The sequence below is a fragment of the Saccostrea cucullata genome, unplaced genomic scaffold, assembly GCF_032062105.1.
Source record: "Saccostrea cucullata isolate Sc308-1 unplaced genomic scaffold, CSIRO_AGI_Scuc_v1 ctg204, whole genome shotgun sequence".
Taxonomy (NCBI): domain Eukaryota; kingdom Metazoa; phylum Mollusca; class Bivalvia; order Ostreida; family Ostreidae; genus Saccostrea; species Saccostrea cuccullata.
In genome coordinates, this window is record NW_026940736.1 from 755,068 (window position 1) to 774,503 (window position 19,436).

Genomic DNA, 19,436 nt, shown 5'->3' on the forward strand with positions numbered 1-19,436 from the left:
CCGTTAAGTGACAGAGGAAAAGTTGATTGCAATGTCAACCTAATTAGTGGTAACGACAAATACTTGAGTTATCGACAGAGCTAACCTCTGGTCAACACAATCCAGCCACCCTTCACTTGTTAAACAAATCTCAAAGTCGATGGACAATGAAAAGTTGTGTTGGTCGTTTAAATAAACTCGCTTTTCAATTAAACCGAGCGGTCCTGCTTTCCGCAAACATAGAAAATTTGCAAACCCATTATTTGAACATCTTAACGAGGGAATGTTAAAAGACCGCTATACTGCCACGGCTAGGTGTACCTAACAATTTGAGGCATATTTACTTTCCCCAAACAAAATCTAATATTCTAAACAGATTTTATTTACATCAGTGTGGCTATGATTTCTCAATTAGCCCAAATCCAGTCACGGATTTAGCCATTTGCGTCAGGATCGAAAGGATCTTTTCCGAACTTACGAATTCATAGGCACTGCATATAGATGCGAACACTTTTCCTCGCCGGTGTTGGGTTTTAAAAAGGGTGAGAAAGGATATAAAAAATCTTATCTTTTTTCTGACTCGTCGTGGAAAGGTAACAGGCAAATTAAAGCCAGTTAGAGCTGACTTTGGAATATATAACGTTCATTTATTATTGGAAAAAGGTGGAGAGATACCTATTTATAGTTCTCAGCAGAGCGATGATCGTAAATCCGTTAAAAAGTGCGATTTGCATCATTTTGATAGTAAGGGAGGACCCTTGATTTGAATTGAAGTTTGTTTGCAGGTAGACTTTAAAGGATAAACATCTTCAGAAGTTATCAGGCGAAGACATAAATGTATTATTACACCGTTATATTAGAACCACGTGGGATATGGGAGGAATTAATACGAAAGTATATTGATTTTTGATGCTAATATTCCAGGAGAGAGAGGGGGAGAAAAAAGTTCGTTATAATACTTAGATAATACACTTGGGATTTTCCTCTCAACATGTCGAACACGTATGAAAAAATTCTAAACGTGATATCGAAGCCACCAGCTTTTAGACAGGACTTCGAGATCCAGACTTTGATGCCATGGCTTCGGAAACAATCACAGCTATTCTCACAACTCAAAACAGGTAAGACAAACTGGCGGGGGATACATTTAGCAAAATTACAGGTTTCAAGGGTGTATATTTGCCTTGAAATTATTTATAAGTTTATTTTGATTATAATTTTTTTGATTTTCAGAGTTTTTTTTTATATGAAATTTTAAGATGATATCTGTTGCCACTTCATAAAGTTTTTTTTATTTAGACTCAACCAGATAAAATAAAATAATTAACGATATTACTCTGAAGTAGACAAAGACCTTTTTCTAAATATAAGAATAGTTGATAAGACTGAATTAGACAAAAGTTCTTACATTGCAATACAAAACATACCTGTCTTGTTGAGTTTGATTTTTAATTTAAAGTAGTATAACGATATTATATTTTTGTATTTAAAGATATATATTTTTTTTCTTTTTTTCGCTTGACAAATTTTGTTTGAATGAAATATAAAAAAAGTCCCATTTTATTTGTCTGATCTTTAAAGAGATCAATGAATAAAATTATATACTTTTGAAATGTAAAATGACCTTTAAAAAAAATTCAACAGTACCACACCTTATACATGTAACCATTAGTTGACAAAAATTTTTCCGATCATTACACATCCACAAATCAATGAACAATTGGATGACTAAAAGTGAACTCAATTACCGTTTGTTCAACAGTAATACACTTTCATTCAGAAAATGATCATTAATGGCATAAATAAATAATTCCTTTACATTAAAAATAAAGGAACAAACAGACTTCAAACCCAAAACAAAACCTTCAGACAAATAATGGAAGTGAAATGGCGTACAGGATGCCAAACCCTAGACGCTTTTGTATACATATGTTTGAACTTAAAAGTCTCTTCATTGATATGTATATGTAAAACCAAAACTGGGGACCTTTACTTGTAACAATTTAAATGTTATAACAATGCTTTGACAAACAGTACGTGTTGCTTTGATGTATTGCCTTAAATCTCGAACCAGAGGACATTTTGAATTCGTTCCTCTTTCCCGTTCCTCACTCATAAATCCGGTACTTTGTCGACACAAGTGTTTCTTATTTCCACGCAAATTGAAATCAATTTAAGATCTTTGTCTCAAGCGATAAAAATTTAAAAGACCTTGCTAAGATTTCATTAGTTCAAGTGTGTCGTTTATAGAAAAGGTATAAGGTTGAAAAAGCATACATAAATTTCTGGAAAAGTGTTTTCATGTTTAAATCAAAAGAGAATCGACCATAAACATCCAAATGCCATCGATTTCAAGTGTTTTGGTTTTTAAAAAATTCCACAGTATTGAGCATAAATTCTGTCACCTATTTCTTTCTGACATTAAGTACTGTTGTATATTTTGAAGATTAGCCTTGTTTTGAAACACACAATTACCATACGTAAATGTACATGTTGTATATAGGTAAAATATTTTCATCGATGTCTGACAAGTTGTTTTTTTTTTCACAGAAAAGTATTACAACAATTCAATTGCAAAATTGCATACTTTGAATAGACACAAAAAAAAAAATCAAAGTCCCTATAGTAGCATACTCGGTCTGAAAATGATTGAATTAAAATAAATTTAAAGAAAAATTGATCTGTGTACAATCCCATTTTTTTTTTACATTGAGAAAATAAGACAGGATGAAAAAAAATCGAAAGAGCTTTAGAGAGGATAAAGAGAAACGCAGAGAAAAGACACGTTTCGTAAAATTAATGCATGTTTTATTACAAATACATTACATTTCATTAAAGTTTAATAGCAGGTGAGGTGAAGCTTTTTGATCGAATGAAATTCTGTCAATGCCTGCCTGACAATTGATAACAAATGTGTTGAAAAATCAGTGATCTGGATAAAATTTCTCTGTACGTTATTGTAGTATTTGGACATCTTTATAGTGATCTCTTGACATCTATTAAAACATTCTTCCTGTGCCAGAAAACGTTGTTGGGATATTATTATTACGATGTTGTTGTTATGTCAAGAAATATGAAAGGAAAAGAACTGGTGCGCATGATATAAGAATTTGATCCCTGTAATCTACATGTTTTCTGAGCTCGTGTCTCTATTTTGAAAGATGTTTGAAAGATGTCTCTCAAAAAGTCAACAAACGCCATGTCTGATCCATCTAATTAAGGATAAGGAGACCGATGATAGAAAAACAATTTATAAAAGGTATCTAGGGATTGTTTGTCCTAGAGACACAAGAAACGTAAACTGAGGTACAAGAGATGATAAATATGGTGTTTATGTTGCACATTGTAATATACACCCGAGTAGTGAAAACAATTTTAACAAAAACAAATATTTGTCTTGCAAGGTAAACTCATGTGCTATAGATAATATATTGAAGTTGAATATTTGGGCTGAACGTAAATTAGGAAAACAAATTTGTTTTGTAAAATTTATTAAATATGTAAACGATCCTTTTCTTTCAAATGACCGAGTTCGATGTCGGCGCCAGATTTGTTGGTCTTTTGTTGAATTTTACAAGAAGAGAGAAACAGCAATGCCTCAGATACCATTTACAGAAAATTACGAAAGAATTTCGAAGAAAAAAAAATGAGAAAAATTATTTATTAATTAAAAGTTAGACCTTATTAAACATGTATGGATACATCCATCAATGTATATCATGCATAAGCTCCTTTAAATTCGCATGCTGCCATCGCCATTAAGATTTTTTTCATCAGGTTTTGATATTCATTTCTTATCAGATCTTTTTTTTTAAACTAATGACCGTATATCATTTCAATTACTTAAAGACTTGAATGGAAATGTTTTAAAAAGTCGTGAAAAAAGTCACTTTACTAGTACATCATGCTAGTTTGGTGTGAGAGAAGTGAAGGTCATTTTTTGTACATGCGCTCACCTTGAGAATTAATGTAACTTAGAGTATATCTACACAAATTACCCCTCTTAACTTTAAACATTAAAGACCCTCCAAATCCCTGCAAAAATTAAGCCCTGATATCGAAAACATAAAATCCCGTGTCTTTAGCATTTTATGACGGGTAATAAAACTCTTTAGGGGCATTTGAGGGACTATATGATATCATCTTTTGAACTTTAAGGATTTGTGCTGATATATTAATTTTCCCTCACGATTACACACTCCAAAACCCAGGAGAGATATCTGGAAGCTATCGTTATCGGGGAGATTTTCGAAGTCCAAAGTCATGTTTTAAAATTTCAATATCTTTTTTATGTTAACAAAAACACTCAACTTTCTAGACATATACGCAGTAAAATTATGCTTTTTAGACGTCATATATTTTGTTTGTTAGGGATAAGATTACTACTTTGGCGTAATACTCAGTGTACCTAATGATTTTGCTCATGGGGGTAGCTTTATTTCATGTGATAAGACCAATAAACTATATGTAGCAGATCAACGAGTTTGTTATTATCGCTGAAAATAAATCCAAATTAAATATTAAGCGATTTTACTTTATGCAACATGCGCTGAGAGAAATATTAAAATCAGAAACGCTTAAATAATATGAACCCCAGTCTTGTCCTCGGTGTAATTGGACTAGGTGTACGGCAATGAATTGCTTTAAGAACATGCATATTTCATACATTGATATAATAGTGTACCATTTTATTTCAGAGTACTTGAAAGACATTCTAAGAAACTGTGGACAAGTTACTTTTAACAAAGATGACATTATAATCAAACAGGGGGACCAGGGAGATTGGTACGTATATCTGAAAATAAAATCAAAAAACAATAACAAAGCAGAAAACAAATAAACAACAAACGAAACAATTCAAAAAATAAACAATTGAAAGAAAAATCCTGAAAAGTTTTACTTCGCCCGCAGGGGCTTGCTACCGGGATGTAAAAATTATTTTGCGTATTTTTTGTTATTTCTATTTATTTTTTAATTAATGATTAATTAATCATGTAAATGATTTTAATGAATACTTTTTACACGGCGGGAGCAATCCTCTGCATGTTCTTTGGCCAGTACTATACAAGAGAAGAAAACCCTATGAAGGCTTAAACAAGTACATATGTACCTCTTGGGATAATAGAAAAGTACATTGTGTTGACCCGTTTTTACAGAAGGGTCACCATTTTTTAAGCATGCATAAGTAGTTTGACTCTTTATGGTGTTCTAATGTTAGGATTTTCGATGGTTTGATGTTAGTTCTTCTAGCTGTTTAGTTTAAAAAAACCTTTCAAGAACTGTTCAAATATTTGACTTCTTATTCACGATTCTCCACTTTCACCCTGTTTTCAAGGATAGAATTATTTTACGTTATGGAAAAGGAATTAAATGCATGTAGATAGCCAAGGATTTTAGAGGAGAGTAGTGGATCAGATACCCTTGTTTAGAAAAGACGCTTGATATCCAGAGTCGTACATTTACTGTAATGTGTAATATACTTTATATCCTTAATATAAATGAATATTGAATTTTTAATTAATGATGTATGTGATAAAAAATTTCTAATTTGGGATAGTTATAGATAAATTTCAGATTAAAGTTTTTATGTAACATTTGTTGTGGGGGAAAATCTAAAAAAAAAAATGAATGATATCAGTGACTTTCGTTCGAATTTTTCTGGTTATTTCTTCAAACTTTTCGCAAAACAAGTACTTAAAACTAAAATTGATAATCATATATGTTTAAGCTACTTTAAACAACTACTATTTAAAAAAAAAAGATATGAAAAGAAGACAAGTCATAATGCACAGATAATGGAAAAGCAACATCTTTTGTATAAAGAATTTGTGCCTTAATATTTTTTTTGTCAATGGCAAGAAACATTTTCTTTAATCATTATCATTATGCACCTGTTTTACTCATATGGACCGGAACCACAAATATGGGCGATAAATTAAGGTCAAATCCTTAGAAAATTGACTGTAGCTATAAAAGTAACAATGTACCTTAATTTCATGTATTTCAAATACAAATATCCGCATACACTCCAGGGTAAATCCCAATAATGCAGTGTCAGACATATGAAAGGATCAAAAATTGCAGAGGAATATAAAAAATTTAATGGTCATCAAAGCTAGAGAAAACGTGCTATTCCGATTGATATTTGTTTAGTCGAATCATCAAAACTTTGAAAATTAGTAAAACTATTTTTGTTTTTGATATTTTTGGATCAAGCGGAATTGGAGAGTTGAAATCAAAGTGATGCAAGTGTTGGAGTAAAAGTGCATCATTGGTTAACGGAGAATGCAGTGATATTTTGCGAGATGTTTTAATTTGATTTTAATTGAGTGCATATCGTGCATCAGTAAATGCTAATACAAATCACCAAAGTATCATTCTCAAAAATGTGTTGTTTGGATCTATATTAATGTTGTTTGTTGAATAAGCGTAACTGTTAAACGGTGTGTAAACTGCAATTATGAGCCACTGATATACCTTTATAATTCCGTATAAACTACAAAAGATTTTTAAAGCAAGGTATTTGGGATTAGCCTAGGGTAAAAAGTTACGAAACATGCACTTCAGATCACTGGTGTTATACTTTATTTGCTTGTTAATTAAGTACATAATAGAATTTAATAAATGACAAGAATATATAATTTACAAAATTAATAAACTGCAAACATAAAGTATTTGAACATTTATTATTTATAAATACCTTTGAAGTTACAAGCAAGCCATCGTCTCAAGCCACGGTTCGGAGTCCGCATATAGCTCTCTCAGAATGAGAAAGGATCGAACATCTTAGCCGTGGTTTGCGATGGTACAATCAAGCTAAAAATCGCATCTTTCGTCATTTTTCTTTTTCAGTTTTTATATGATTCTGGGCGGCAAAATCTCCATCTACATCCTCAATAAGGAGAAGAACGAAGAGGGAGATGAAACCGTCCCCCTAGACCAGATAGGGACCAGGAATGCTAAGGGGCAGCTTGACAGATCCAAATTAGGAATATTTGTCACCCATTTAGGTAAAGTGGAAAATTAGGCCATTTTCTTTTATTGTGATAATGACATCAATTGTTTAATATTGAATAATTCTCTGCAACTTTGCTGTACAAGAAAACAAGAAGTGTGTGGCATGCAACATTCTGCAATTTTCAGTGGTCTTTTTTTATTTTCTAGGAACGGGCGTTCCGTTCGGAGATGTAGCGTTAATGTCCGAAGACTGTGTCCGAACAGCCACGATCATTGCCGAAGAGGAAACGGATCTACTCGTGGTTGACCGAGCTCTGTACAACAGGGCTGTGAAAGAGGTCCTGGCGAAAGAATACGAAGACAAAGTGTCTTTTATTAACAATAACCCACTATTTGCTGCTTGGCCTCCTAGATATAAGAAACAATTGACGATGGCCATGTTTAAGGAGGAATTTACTTACAATACAACTCTAGTCAAACAAGGAGATCCTGTTGATATTATTTACTTTCTAATTAGGTAAAATAATTACACTTAATATTCATTAAAAAAATATTCTTTTATTTTTATTATAATGACCCAAAAGGCAAAAGAGTACTAAGGATTTCTGATACGAAGTTATCATAGTTTTATTATCATTTTACATGTCTATTTTCAAGGTTGACCCAAGGGTTCTCTACCAAATTTAGATTTTTTAAATTAATTATTTTTACATGACATTTTTTTAAAAATCTAAATATGATAGGGAACATATACCAAATAATTATTTTAATGATAGGGGAAAACCATAATTTTTAAATGATGTTTTAATTATTTTCAGAGGTCATGTAGAGCTGCGCACTGACCCCGCAATGCATCCAGTACAGTACCCTAAAATCTACCTCGATACCATGAATGAAGGGGAAAGGTAAAAAACAAATACATTAGAGAAAACTTCCATTTCAAAACAACAGCTTTATGAACAATAAGTGTTTACTGGAAGTGTAATGAAGAAAACTCAAAATTGGTTTTTCTAACAAAAGAAGAGTACAAATGCTTTAGATGATGGTTTAATGATTTTCTATCCTCAAAAAGAAAAGGGAAAGGTTGTTAACCCATGACTGAATTTTGACTACATTAAACATTCACGGAAAAGGAGAATATAAGATGTAGACTATAAGCCTAGTTCAATCTACGAATTATCAAATGATGTAAATTCCCAGAAACTCTACAAAACCTCAGTCACTATTGATTAAAATTGCTTGCACTTCAGTTGTCCTTTGGATTATACTGTTTACACCATGGAATTGGTCAAATAATTATTTTCCTTAGATGTCCGATGCTTTTAGAAGTTATGACACCATAAAACGTATCCAAGCAACTCAATATTTGCCCATCTGTCGAACTTTTATATATAGAACATCTGAGGATCAACGGAAATGATTAAGAAGAAACTCAGTCCATTGATTCTATTTTTATTGTTGATAAAAATCACCAAGCTCCGTCATTGGGTGGTTGCAGATTATTATTTACTTTGTTGTTCTTTTGAAGTTCAACCTTTCTAGATCTGAAGAATTGTTCTATACTTATGCAGAGATAGAAACGATTTGACAAAACACTCGAAAATCGAGTTTAACGAACGCTGAAAACAAAATGACTTTTTCCCCATTAATTCTGTCCATTGTTAGGGAAAATTATCAGAACGAATTTCTGGCTTGTTGCATTTACTTTTATTCCATGTATACCGGGGTCTACAGAAAATACGAAACGTTAAGTTCTGCACATATGATAATTCAAATTGTTTTATGCATGTACAATGTTACATATACAATAATTTTTATTTTATGTTATTTTTTTATTTTATGTATTTTTAGGCTGATAAGACGTGACAAAGTTCGACCCCCTACAGAACCCCATTATAACAATAGTACTCACCTCAGGAAAAAAGACCATCATAAGCACGTCAAAATGTTTCTGCTTGGCAGGAACGAAAGTGTGGGTAGGTCAAAGAATAACTCAATCGATGTATTAGGAATCGATTGCTTTGATCAATCTCAGTAATCTATGGCATCCTGTAAATTCACAATTTCTAACATAATTTTATACGTGTCAGTTTTTTTTTTTTTTTGAAGGAAATCCTTAATTTTATTTGATATAAAAACAAATATGCAATTTTTCATATTCGTTTCATATTGATAAATTTCCCTTTATGGAGTTGAAATTACATCCTTTAGAATTTTGATTTCGCGTATTTCGTTCAACAGTATGAAAAGTACGACTCTGTAACCTTTTGCTGTACATTTCAGGGGAACTGGAAGTGCTTCTGGGAATGGATACTTACATGCAGACGGCAGTATGCACGGAGAAGGTGGAAGTGTTAGTTCTAGAAATGAAGCATTATGAACGACTTTTTGTGAAGCGCCATCCCAGGACTATTGATGACATGAGAAGGGTTCTAGAAATTAAACTCGAGACACGAATGAAACTTCTCTCTAATAAAACCGAAATACCTTTTCTTTCCCGTGTGAAAACCAAATTAAACATGATTAATAATCCACAGCCTGTTGTGAAAAAGGAAAAAGATCTTCCCTCGCAGAAAATGGCAGAGAAAGAATTTCTGAATCATAAAGGACCTCTCATTGATATGTATGGTCCTGGGAGTGTGTTCTACATGATACGCGTCCGTGAAAAAACGAAAGTCAAGGGATTCGGTTCAAGAGAGAAAAGAAAACCTAAACATAACAATAAAGATTCCAAAGAAAATGAACATTTGCATGCAATCAAGGTCCCACAAACTTTAGTGCTCGCTGCCCAGATGGCAGGGGCCACGAAAGACAGGGAGGTGCTCGAACGTGAAAACACTACCTCTATACGGGCCCCCAGTTCAAAGGGGACTCCTTTAGGACCCAAGTCTGTTCGAAGGATACAGAGTGCAATCAAACCAGACGAAGAACCCATGAACACAAATTTAGATAGTTTTGACTTTGATGACGACAAAGAGACAAGTAGGTCATGGCCGCATGAGACTCGATACGGTACGACTGTGTCCTTCATGGATGCTGAGGATGACGTCAGCTTGTCAAGATTGGAAAGTAAAGTTCGGAATTGGTTGAGTCACGGGAATCCGAAAAGCGGTCCTCAAGTGACTCAGTTACGACGCCTCGCGGTGGAGGTATGTATTTTAAAACACATTATTAGTGTTTTGATTTCAAATAATCCTGCCCTTATATCAAATTGTTTTTGAAGGGATTATTATTTGACTTTGATGGTCTTTGTCATTGACATGTACGTGTTCGGGATTACAAATGTCATCAATTCTTTAAAAGTGTGTGGTCTTAACTTGTTTATGATAGAAAGCTAATAGATGGAAAGATTTTGAATCCTTTAAAACATCTGAACAAATTTAAGCAAGTACATCCAAATATGATTAAGTGTATATAACATGTATTAACCTCTTTAAATGGTCTAAAAACAAAGCTTTTGACCAAATTTTTTATTCGTTTTGAAAGGATCTGGAGAACACACCTAAGCCAGGAAATAGGGTTGTTGTGCACAAGCGCAGTCGGTCTACGCATAGTTCCAGCAGCGGAAATGAAGGGGAGAGTACTGCTTCCAAAAAAGAATCGCCTCGTCAGGAAGAGAAATTTGACAAATACCGAATACTCCTCGCTCATTAATTTCAGCTAGCCAAAAAGATATTTACTTTTCTGTTTTATGTTATACACCCTATTTTCGTAATCATTTATACTGTATAATAAAAAAGACACTTAAATTTTATTACTTTTCTAAGGTAAACTCATTTGCCTAAATGCAACGTAAGTGCCAATGAAAGCTTTCATTTTATATCGAAGAAATTACATATGTAAATAATTCTCCATATTTTTATGTAAAAGTTCCACCCTTTTCGTCCACATGCTTTATGAGATGTATCGAGATCTATGCAGAATTAAATACAATAAAACTTGTTTTGTATATCTTTTTAAGTTGGTAAATGATTTTTTGTAAAAACTTAAAACCCTATAGAATCAGAAAAAGTGATGAGTAAAAGCTTTAGGTTTATAGCCCCCTTCTAAATGGTTTGCACTTTTGTTGTTATTATGTGTCTGAAAAAATGGATAAAAAAACACTGCATTATTGTTAACATAATATTTATAACATGCAAATAAATTACACTTACGTACATTTACATACACAATTTTTTTTTAAAATTACACTGTATAAAAATATTTAATGATAAATTCTAAAAGCAGCGAATTTAATACTGTTTTCATAATACTAGTTCTTAAATCAAATAAGTTTAGTAAATAAATGTTCAATAAATTCATCTCGGTAGCGTAAATGACTGGTAATTCTTTATTAAAGTTTTGTAAAAATATATGATTTGTACGATTATATGCCATTTTTGAAATATGATTGCGTTGTGTTGTATTCCGGAATAAGATTATTTAGCTGGCTAGTTTTTGCTTGAGTGCATTCTCCGTACTGTGTCCAAAAGTTTTGCCATATCGGAACTTTTGACCTAAAATAACAAAATAGATCTATTTGAAATCTAAGAGGTACAACAGAAATAAATCAAATATGCATTTAATCCTGACAAGCGAAAACTTGAAAGGCAAAAAATGTTTGGCCTGTACTGAGTATGTACATTGTATACATAAGCAAGAAATTAAAATTGACAAAGGAAATGACAAAGGAAAAAATATTGACCAGTTCAGGAAAAAAATCAAGTTATTGCTCAAATATATGGAAAAAAAATGCTTCGAATATATGAAAAAAAAATACCCTGTCCACACAAAACATTTGAACTACTATTCAAAATCTAATGCTTAAATACATTTTTAACCATTATATAAACTACACAAATACCGTTTTTCATTGAAATCTACAGGACATTTGAATTTGCTTGGATAATACAGAAAATTCTCGTTATTACAAACTCGACCTGACTTAAAAATAGTTAGATATATGCAAAGATTCTAGATATCCCGGATAAAATACTTTATACACTTAAATCACTTCGGCATATCCATGGTACACTTATGATATAGGGTTCGAGATACTGAAGTTCAACTGTAGAAGTAAATATTCAAAACCTGCCTTTTATAGTTTTGTAAAATAAAAATAATTATCTTACCTGGAATGTGACCTGTATAATGCGGAACAAGACCAGTTTCCACTGGGTAAATAGGTTTACCATCGACCATTTGAGTGGCGGATCTATGAATATTAACGCTCTTTGAGGCCTGTACTGACTGAGATCGGAGGTCGTCTGTGAATTCGTTGAGAGCTAGGTGTGTTATGATTGGATAACCCATTCCTAGCTGACCACGACTTCTGGGAACAAATCCGGTGTAACCTGCATATTCGGAAGATTTGTTTTTAGTGAGATGAATCAAGAACAAAACATTCTAAACTTATATGTACAGACCAATGGATCGTAATTTTATAGTTAACTTTACAAAATGATCAATTAACCTTTTGCATTGAAACTCTAAGTCATGCTTTTCTTTAAAATTCAATATACATGTAAATCTCTACTGATCTAATGCTCAAAGAGAAAAAGGACATGGTCACAAAATCATATATGATATATATTAATTTAAGATTAATTCTTCGATTTCTATCTATAAACCAAACATTGAAAAGAAAGTATTTACTAAAGTGTAAAGATCCCTATTGTGGTATGATCCTTCCCACAGGATAAAGAACAAAATGAACAAATCATAAGATTTTAAAACTCGGAGATGCTGAGGACTTACAGAATTGGTAACGCAAGTCTACACCTAGAACAGAAAGCAAGGGGTCATTAGTAACTTACAGAAAATAGATTACATTATGTTAGAACTTTGGTAAGTAATTACTTACCTGACATGAAATTTTTCCTGGTGTCGTTATTATCCAGGTAATAAGGTGACAGGGGCTGAGAAATCGCGTGTTTGGAGACGTAAGGTTTGGGTTCTCTGGCAATGGGCTGTAAGGGGGTCAGATATCGGCTGCTTATTTCCTGAAAGATTCAAAAACACGATTGGAATTTATTGGCACCGAAAAGCAAACTTCCATCAAAAGAAATGTAAGCTTAAAGTGCAATTAGCATGCTCATTTAAGTTCAAATCAAAGGTATATAGATTCAGAGCAAAAATGAACGTCTGAAACAAAGGTGGGATCACCTATGCATGTCGTCAGTCTCTTGTCTTAGTGGGATAAAACAAGTACACGTAATCCGTAATAATTCAATACGAACAAAATTATCTAAACATTTATTTTGTAATTATACGCCAGTTTGCTATTCGACCTATAGGTAAACAAGTTTATTTTTATACCATAAAATTTCGACCATAAAGTTTTCAAAATGTTGGCTGTAAACGAGATTTCTGATACCCTTGTAACATCATCTTGTTTGCCAATAGCTTGCCTACTTTTAGAAATTTATTTATCAACTTCATCCTCACCCGTATTGGTTATCATTAAGAGATATGATTTTAATGATATAAAAATAAACGTTATCGCGGAAACACTAGTCATTAAATTTATCATTACTATGCATAACATGTATTGTCACAATTTATGAACTTGCATTCTAAGATTGCCATGGCATTTCATTCACAAAATTGCAACCAAGCTTTCAAAAACTGCATTCTACTGAAAACCTTTTCTCCGTAGAATGGACATACCGGAAGTTTCTGTGAGAATCCTGGAGCTACTGGACTTCCGGACTGGATAGCTTTTGCAAGTTTCAGTTCGTTCATCTTATGTTGGTGAGCTTGCTGATCCATTTCAAAATCAATAATGGCGTTTCTACTGTTTAATGCATACCGCTTCCCAAAATAATGTTGACCTTTCGGTATAAAACCTATAAAAAGATTAATTAAAACAATAAAACAAAAAAATGAAAAATCTGCATTTTTAACTTTAATAATTTTCTCAAAATTAGCAAATATTTTTTCCCATTTAAAATTGTCATCAAAAATGAAATACTAGGACTCAAACTTTAATTATATTTTTTTTATGGTTTTACAATTCAGTGAAATTTTATTCATTAGAACTCGTTTACCCGTATATCCCGGCACCATATTTTCCACCAATTTTTGGTCGCCCCAGCTCTGGGTTCGTTTCTGTAATAACTTGGTTCTGGAGTCGGATTCTGGTTTAGGGGTTATATCCGCTAGCACTAATTTACCCGAACTGGCCACCCCGGGGTTTCTCAATAAGTTACAAGTAGTTCTACCAAAGGTTTCACCAATTTGGTATTTAAATTGTGGACAAAAACCACCATATCTAAAACAGAGAGAGTAAATCTATTATTGTTTTGTTTTGTTTTACAGCTAAACGACCAGATTAAGATAAATCCTCTTCAAAAGCTTAACTTTTTTTTAAAAAAGCCCTGAAACAATAGGTTAAAGACCAATTATGTAATTAATATGCAGAACGTAGAGTGTACTAGTATGTTTAATTTTGACAACTTTTCAGATCAATGGATTTTTGTGAAATGAATACGGGTATGAGTATATGAGAGAAGGTTCATCATTCTTAAGACAATTTAGAGGCCTACAATTCGATCAAAGAGTGATAACTGTGGATTTTAAACAACAGATGCATTAACATGGAATTTAAAGAAACTATCATCATTTATGCAGGCACTTTAGGAAAGGAAATATATACGAATCGAATGGAAATTTATTTTCTGTAATTGTTCTTCGTGATATACATATCTGTCATGCATACAGAATATCAACGATGCTTTAATATTTCCATTTCTAATTTTTCTCTCTGTGATAACTCTTTGAAAGTTAGCGCAGTTAATTTCTTGATAATTCTACCGGAATGTAAATTAGGCAGGTCGATAGGTCAGGAGCTAAGGAGGCCTAGTACGCATGCAAATCTCGTGCGCATCTGTCTCTGAGTCTAAGGAGTCCAAATATGCACGAAAATTTCGTTCGGCTGCCGTTGTGTTTGACGCGGTGGGCGAGGACTAATGAAATTGGGATGGGAATCCTCGTGTAATTTAAATCTCTGTCTGCATTTTTAAAGTCTAAATCTACAATTTTAGACAGTGATTCCCTAAATAGAGAATTCAAGATTGTTACAAATAAAATGAAACCAGTTAATGTTCAGACTCAGTGACGTAGCATCGTTTTTGAAAGGGGGGCAGCCAGAGAATTTTTTTTAACTACCTGAAAAAGTTTGAAACAAGCATAAAAAAAGGAACATTGCCCAAACTCGAAAATCCTATTTCGGGGGTGGGGGGGGGATGGTTGGAGGCAAACTTTTTTTCAATGCCAACTTCTTTCAGTACCAGTTTTTTGGCATACAACATAACATTTCCCGATATAAGCCTAATAGAGAAAACAATAGGGGGAGGGGAACCTGCCTTTCCATAAACATTTTCAATAGGAAAAGTAATGTTGGGAAAAAAATTAAATATTGAAATGCCTGAGACTTTTATGCTTATGGTAGTTATCCTGTCTCAATCACAAAATACACTGAGAAATTAAACCAGTTTAGCTCCCTAAAAAAGAAAGAAAGAAAAACAACCAATCTAAATAATAGTTAGTGATTTACTATTGATATACAATGTTTTGATTTAGTTTTGTTTATTAATTCATGTGATTTTGCAAGGCTATGTTAAAATGAATGTGCAGGCAAACTTTTTTTTCAGATTAATTACTTAATTTGCAACAAAGTCCAGCCAAAAAAAATATACTGTGTATATACCCCCCCCCCCTCTCCACACACACACACACACACACCCTCACTCTCTCTCTCTCTCTCTCTCTCTCTCTCTCTCTAGCAAAGATTCACACATACGTATGGAAAGATCTAAGATTGTGGAAAATAATATCTTTGTTTTACGTCCCTTTTTTCTTTGAAAAGGTACCCCAAGTCTGAATAAAAAAAACAACAACACACATTTCAAAAATTACCGAAGCCTGATTTGTAGCATTTCCGAAGAGTACAATGAATTATCTTACAAGAATTTGAAAATATATATAAAAACAAAGAGTTACGTGTTAGTTCCTTCAAAAGATATGATAAAAAAAAACGCCAACACAGCCAAAGATCTCGGTTTGATATTAAGATTTTTTTCTCATATCCCTTCTTTCGTAAAGTACATGTACCTGTACCTGCCCTGAAAATCATCCACTTCATTCTATAATATTCAAGCTACTGCAGGCATGCTTATGAAAATTTCCTAAGATGTGTCTTAAGACATGTCTTTGGATATTTCTTAGGATATATCTTAGGCACATCTTAAATGTTGGGGTGTAAAATGAAAGAATTAGATTATCCTAAGTTATTGATTTCAAATTCCACCTTAGGCATTTTCTTCTTTTTCTTTTTTGTAAATGAAGCACTACAAAAGGGCTGTATCAATATATCGATATATCGATACGTATCGATATTCAAGAAAAATATCGTATCGAAAAATTACTTCCAATACGTATCGGACAAGCAGTTCTTCTTCTAATTCTGCTAAAAAGATGGGAATTTTAATCAGCAAAGATTATATTTCACTTTTACGTATTAAATTGATCAATAATTATAGATTCATAAAAGAAATAACACAGTTTTTATAGTTATTACAAAATTCATAACATTTTTTTTTAACATGTTGATTTTAAGTCATTAAAACGAAACAAGTGTCAATTTATGACTATTGGACAAGAACTATGAAATGGGTAATAAAACAAATTTTTTTTTATGAAATCCATGCATTATATATTAATAATTTTTTGATGAAATAAAAAATATATCGCATATCGCTTTAAAAAATATTGTAACATAAATTTTTTTACAGCCCTAAAAATTAGTCTTGCTATGATTTAAATCTCTTAGATGTAGGGGGGGGGGACCACCTGCTTTGATTTTTGAAGTGTACTTAAAAACAATCGACTGAAATTTTTCCGGACACAAAAGTTTTTAAAAGCATTCAGGAAATCTAGCATCTAAAATATGCGATTACATGTTTTGTATAACATGTAACACGAAAAAAGAAAACTTTCAGGTTTAATTAATGTTTTTATTTTCCTTACTGATTAAAAACATTTTGAGCAGTATTTCTTTAGTGTGTGTGTCCCTATTCCTTTTTTTAAAAAAACATGCTTTTCAAAACTAATTTTTATAAATGATTTTTAAAATTATTTCAATTTATATTTTTCAACGATTTCTATTACATACATATATATCTTTATCACGTGAGTCCATTTTATCCAAGTTTTATGTAAAAAAAAATGTTGTATAACATAGCTACTTGTGTACAATCTAGTTTCATTTAAAAAAATCAGAAAGCCTGGCGATTTTCATGACAATATACAAACTTTGTACATTTTTTTATAGTTATTTGTATTATTGGATGAGTAATTTAAAAAAAAACATAAAGCATAACATCTTTTCTGGTCGTTCTTGGTCCAGTTGATCAAGTTCTCTCTCTCTCTCTTTCTCTCTCTCCTCTCTCTCTCTCTCTCCCTCTCTCTGGAAAAGGAAGAGGAAGTCACGTTAACATGAATAAACTTTCTTTAATTTTTTAAAACATATGTGTTATTTCTCTGCTATCATTAAAACTTCTAATACCGAAATGCAACAGATTTATGCAATAAAAGGCATTAAATTCTGAACATGTATCTTAGCTCTTTTAAAGCAATCTTTACCCCTCCGTTTTGCCCCAAGAAAAAAAAAGATTATATATTTTTATCTATTTTGAAAGGGCTTGAATAAATCACACGGTACAATGCTCATAAATTATTTTAGTTCATTAAAGAAATCATTAATTTACAACAAATATTTTATTTTTTACGCAAACAAAATTTTAGATGTTTTCCTGACACCAACGCTTCTTAAAATCTTTAAGATATGATAAGACATGTCTGCAGTCGTCTTAATGTTAGGTAAGATTTAGGTCTCCTAAAGGATGTACATGGCCTCGCTTAAGACTAAGATGTGTCGTAAAATAAGATATGTTTACCTAAATAGCTTCATAAGCATGCCTGCTGATTTCCCCATGGGCATTTTTATTATGAATAACTAAAGTATAATAAATTTAATGAGATAATATATAAAAATCAAAACTCGTGCTTTTTCGTTTAAAGAACAACAACAGAAACAAACAAACAAACAAAACAATCAATTAAATGAAACAAAATAAAACAAAATCCATCTTTAGCTTTCTACCCAGACAGATTCCCAGACGAAAATCGATGATAAAAAAAAAACTTTACCTCGCTGAGTTAATAAAGGAACATACGAAAATCTATTGAATTTTTTTAATACAGCGTATTTAAATGTTAAAATTTGAATGCAAGGAATTAGATTTGTTCTCATGAATGATATTGATTTCAAAACCGAGCGCAATGGAAATTAATACAATCTTTTTTCCCTAAGCCTTTTTTTCTTTCATTCAATGTGCACCGCAAAATAAGTCAATACCAATCACTGTGAGACGGCCAATAGGTCAATTGTGCTCAGTTTGCTAGTTAAACATCTGCTAAAAAATATACTAGGTAGGACCATGTTTAAATGTTGCCTTTTTGGTTCATATTAGCTGTGCTTATTTTACAAATTAGTATACATGAATGTACTTTTTACTATAATAACACTAAAACGAAGCAAGTCAATATATGGATTCATGTGGACAGTAATTTTTGGAAAAAAGCAATAATTAAAATTTTGTATTTAAATTTTTTGTATGTATATATTTGAAAATTTTATTTAAATAAAAAACATACAGTCTAGATCTGTTACTTGAACATAGATTTTACGTAAAAATTAGTCTTGCTATGATTTAAATCTCTTTCAACAAAGACCACCTGCTTTGATTTTTGCAGTTTTAAAAAACCCCATTCACTTTTCCGGACACAGAAGTTTAAGCATTTATTATTGTTCAAAATTGTGCGCAATTAATTTTGCATAACATTGCAACACGAATAAAGAAAATTCGACTAATTAAGCACCGTTGATTAAGAATCAATAATTAAGCTTACCCTGGTGTGTGATATGGGTCCGGGGTCATCAGAATACTTTTTCCAATTGGCATTTTCACAAGATTCGTAAATTATTCACAATTTTATTCCTGTTTCCCGGTTTATGCGCTAAAACACTAAGTATCTATGGAACAATCACGTGACGTCACCGATTGTGTCGTAAAACGTATAGTCAGTAAAAATCGGCTGCACAAAACCGCACGCCTATAGATATCCGCAAGTCATTAAAAAATATTCTGAAAGCCTGGCGATTTTCACTTTTAATGCCGGTTGATTTATTAGCTTATGAATTATAATCATTAATTTTAGGATTTTAAAAAGATGCACAATATTCAAGCGGGGTGCTTGGTTTATATTTGACGTTAAAGTGTAATAATCCATTGTGCTTGTTCAAATCACGCCGAAACTCTCTGATATAAATCAATTAGATTATAAAGATAAGATTTTTATATACCTCTGCATGTGTTCTTAAAATTTTGACTGCTACATTGAAAACTGTCAATTCCGTAAGCACAGATACACTACATCGATCAAAAGGTTAGATTGGA

At 32.2% G+C, this 19,436-nt stretch overlaps 2 protein-coding genes across 2 annotated transcripts; one reads left to right on the forward strand and one right to left on the reverse strand.

Annotated features, from left to right (window-relative positions):
- The first annotated feature begins 449 nt into the window (after positions 1-449).
- LOC134256151 (uncharacterized) lies at positions 450-10,818 on the forward strand. The gene is made up of 8 exons (XM_062738769.1): positions 450-1,100; positions 4,677-4,764; positions 6,832-6,989; positions 7,144-7,453; positions 7,755-7,841; positions 8,788-8,912; positions 9,220-10,085; positions 10,423-10,818. The coding sequence occupies exons 1-8, from the start codon at positions 971-973 to the stop codon at positions 10,588-10,590; spliced, it is 1,932 nt and encodes a 643-aa protein (XP_062594753.1). The 5' UTR covers positions 450-970; the 3' UTR covers positions 10,591-10,818.
- A 316-nt stretch (positions 10,819-11,134) lies between these two features.
- Positions 11,135-19,099, reverse strand: LOC134256148 (ciliary microtubule inner protein 2B-like). The gene is made up of 6 exons (XM_062738766.1): positions 18,889-19,099; positions 13,965-14,188; positions 13,585-13,763; positions 12,779-12,917; positions 12,048-12,269; positions 11,135-11,432 (listed from the first exon to the last, which is right to left on the reverse strand). The coding sequence occupies exons 1-6, from the start codon at positions 18,939-18,941 to the stop codon at positions 11,359-11,361; spliced, it is 891 nt and encodes a 296-aa protein (XP_062594750.1). The 5' UTR covers positions 18,942-19,099; the 3' UTR covers positions 11,135-11,358.
- Positions 19,100-19,436: the final 337 nt, after the last annotated feature.

Bases quoted from the DNA above. Each gene is read 5' to 3' on its own strand.
- LOC134256151 (XM_062738769.1), top strand. From the start codon at position 971: ATGTCGAACACGTATGAAAAAATTCTAAACGTGATATCGAAGCCACCA. The intron at 1,101-4,676 runs GTAAGACAAACT...ATTTTATTTCAG, and splicing joins ATTCTCACAACTCAAAACAG to AGTACTTGAAAGACATTCTA. The intron at 7,842-8,787 runs GTAAAAAACAAA...ATGTATTTTTAG, and splicing joins ACCATGAATGAAGGGGAAAG to GCTGATAAGACGTGACAAAG.
- LOC134256148 (XM_062738766.1), bottom strand. From the start codon at position 18,941: ATGCCAATTGGAAAAAGTATTCTGATGACCCCGGACCCATATCACACA. The intron at 14,189-18,888 runs GTAAGCTTAATT...TCTCTGTTTTAG, and splicing joins GACCCATATCACACACCAGG to ATATGGTGGTTTTTGTCCAC. The intron at 13,764-13,964 runs GTAAACGAGTTC...ATCTTTTTATAG, and splicing joins TATGGTGCCGGGATATACGG to GTTTTATACCGAAAGGTCAA.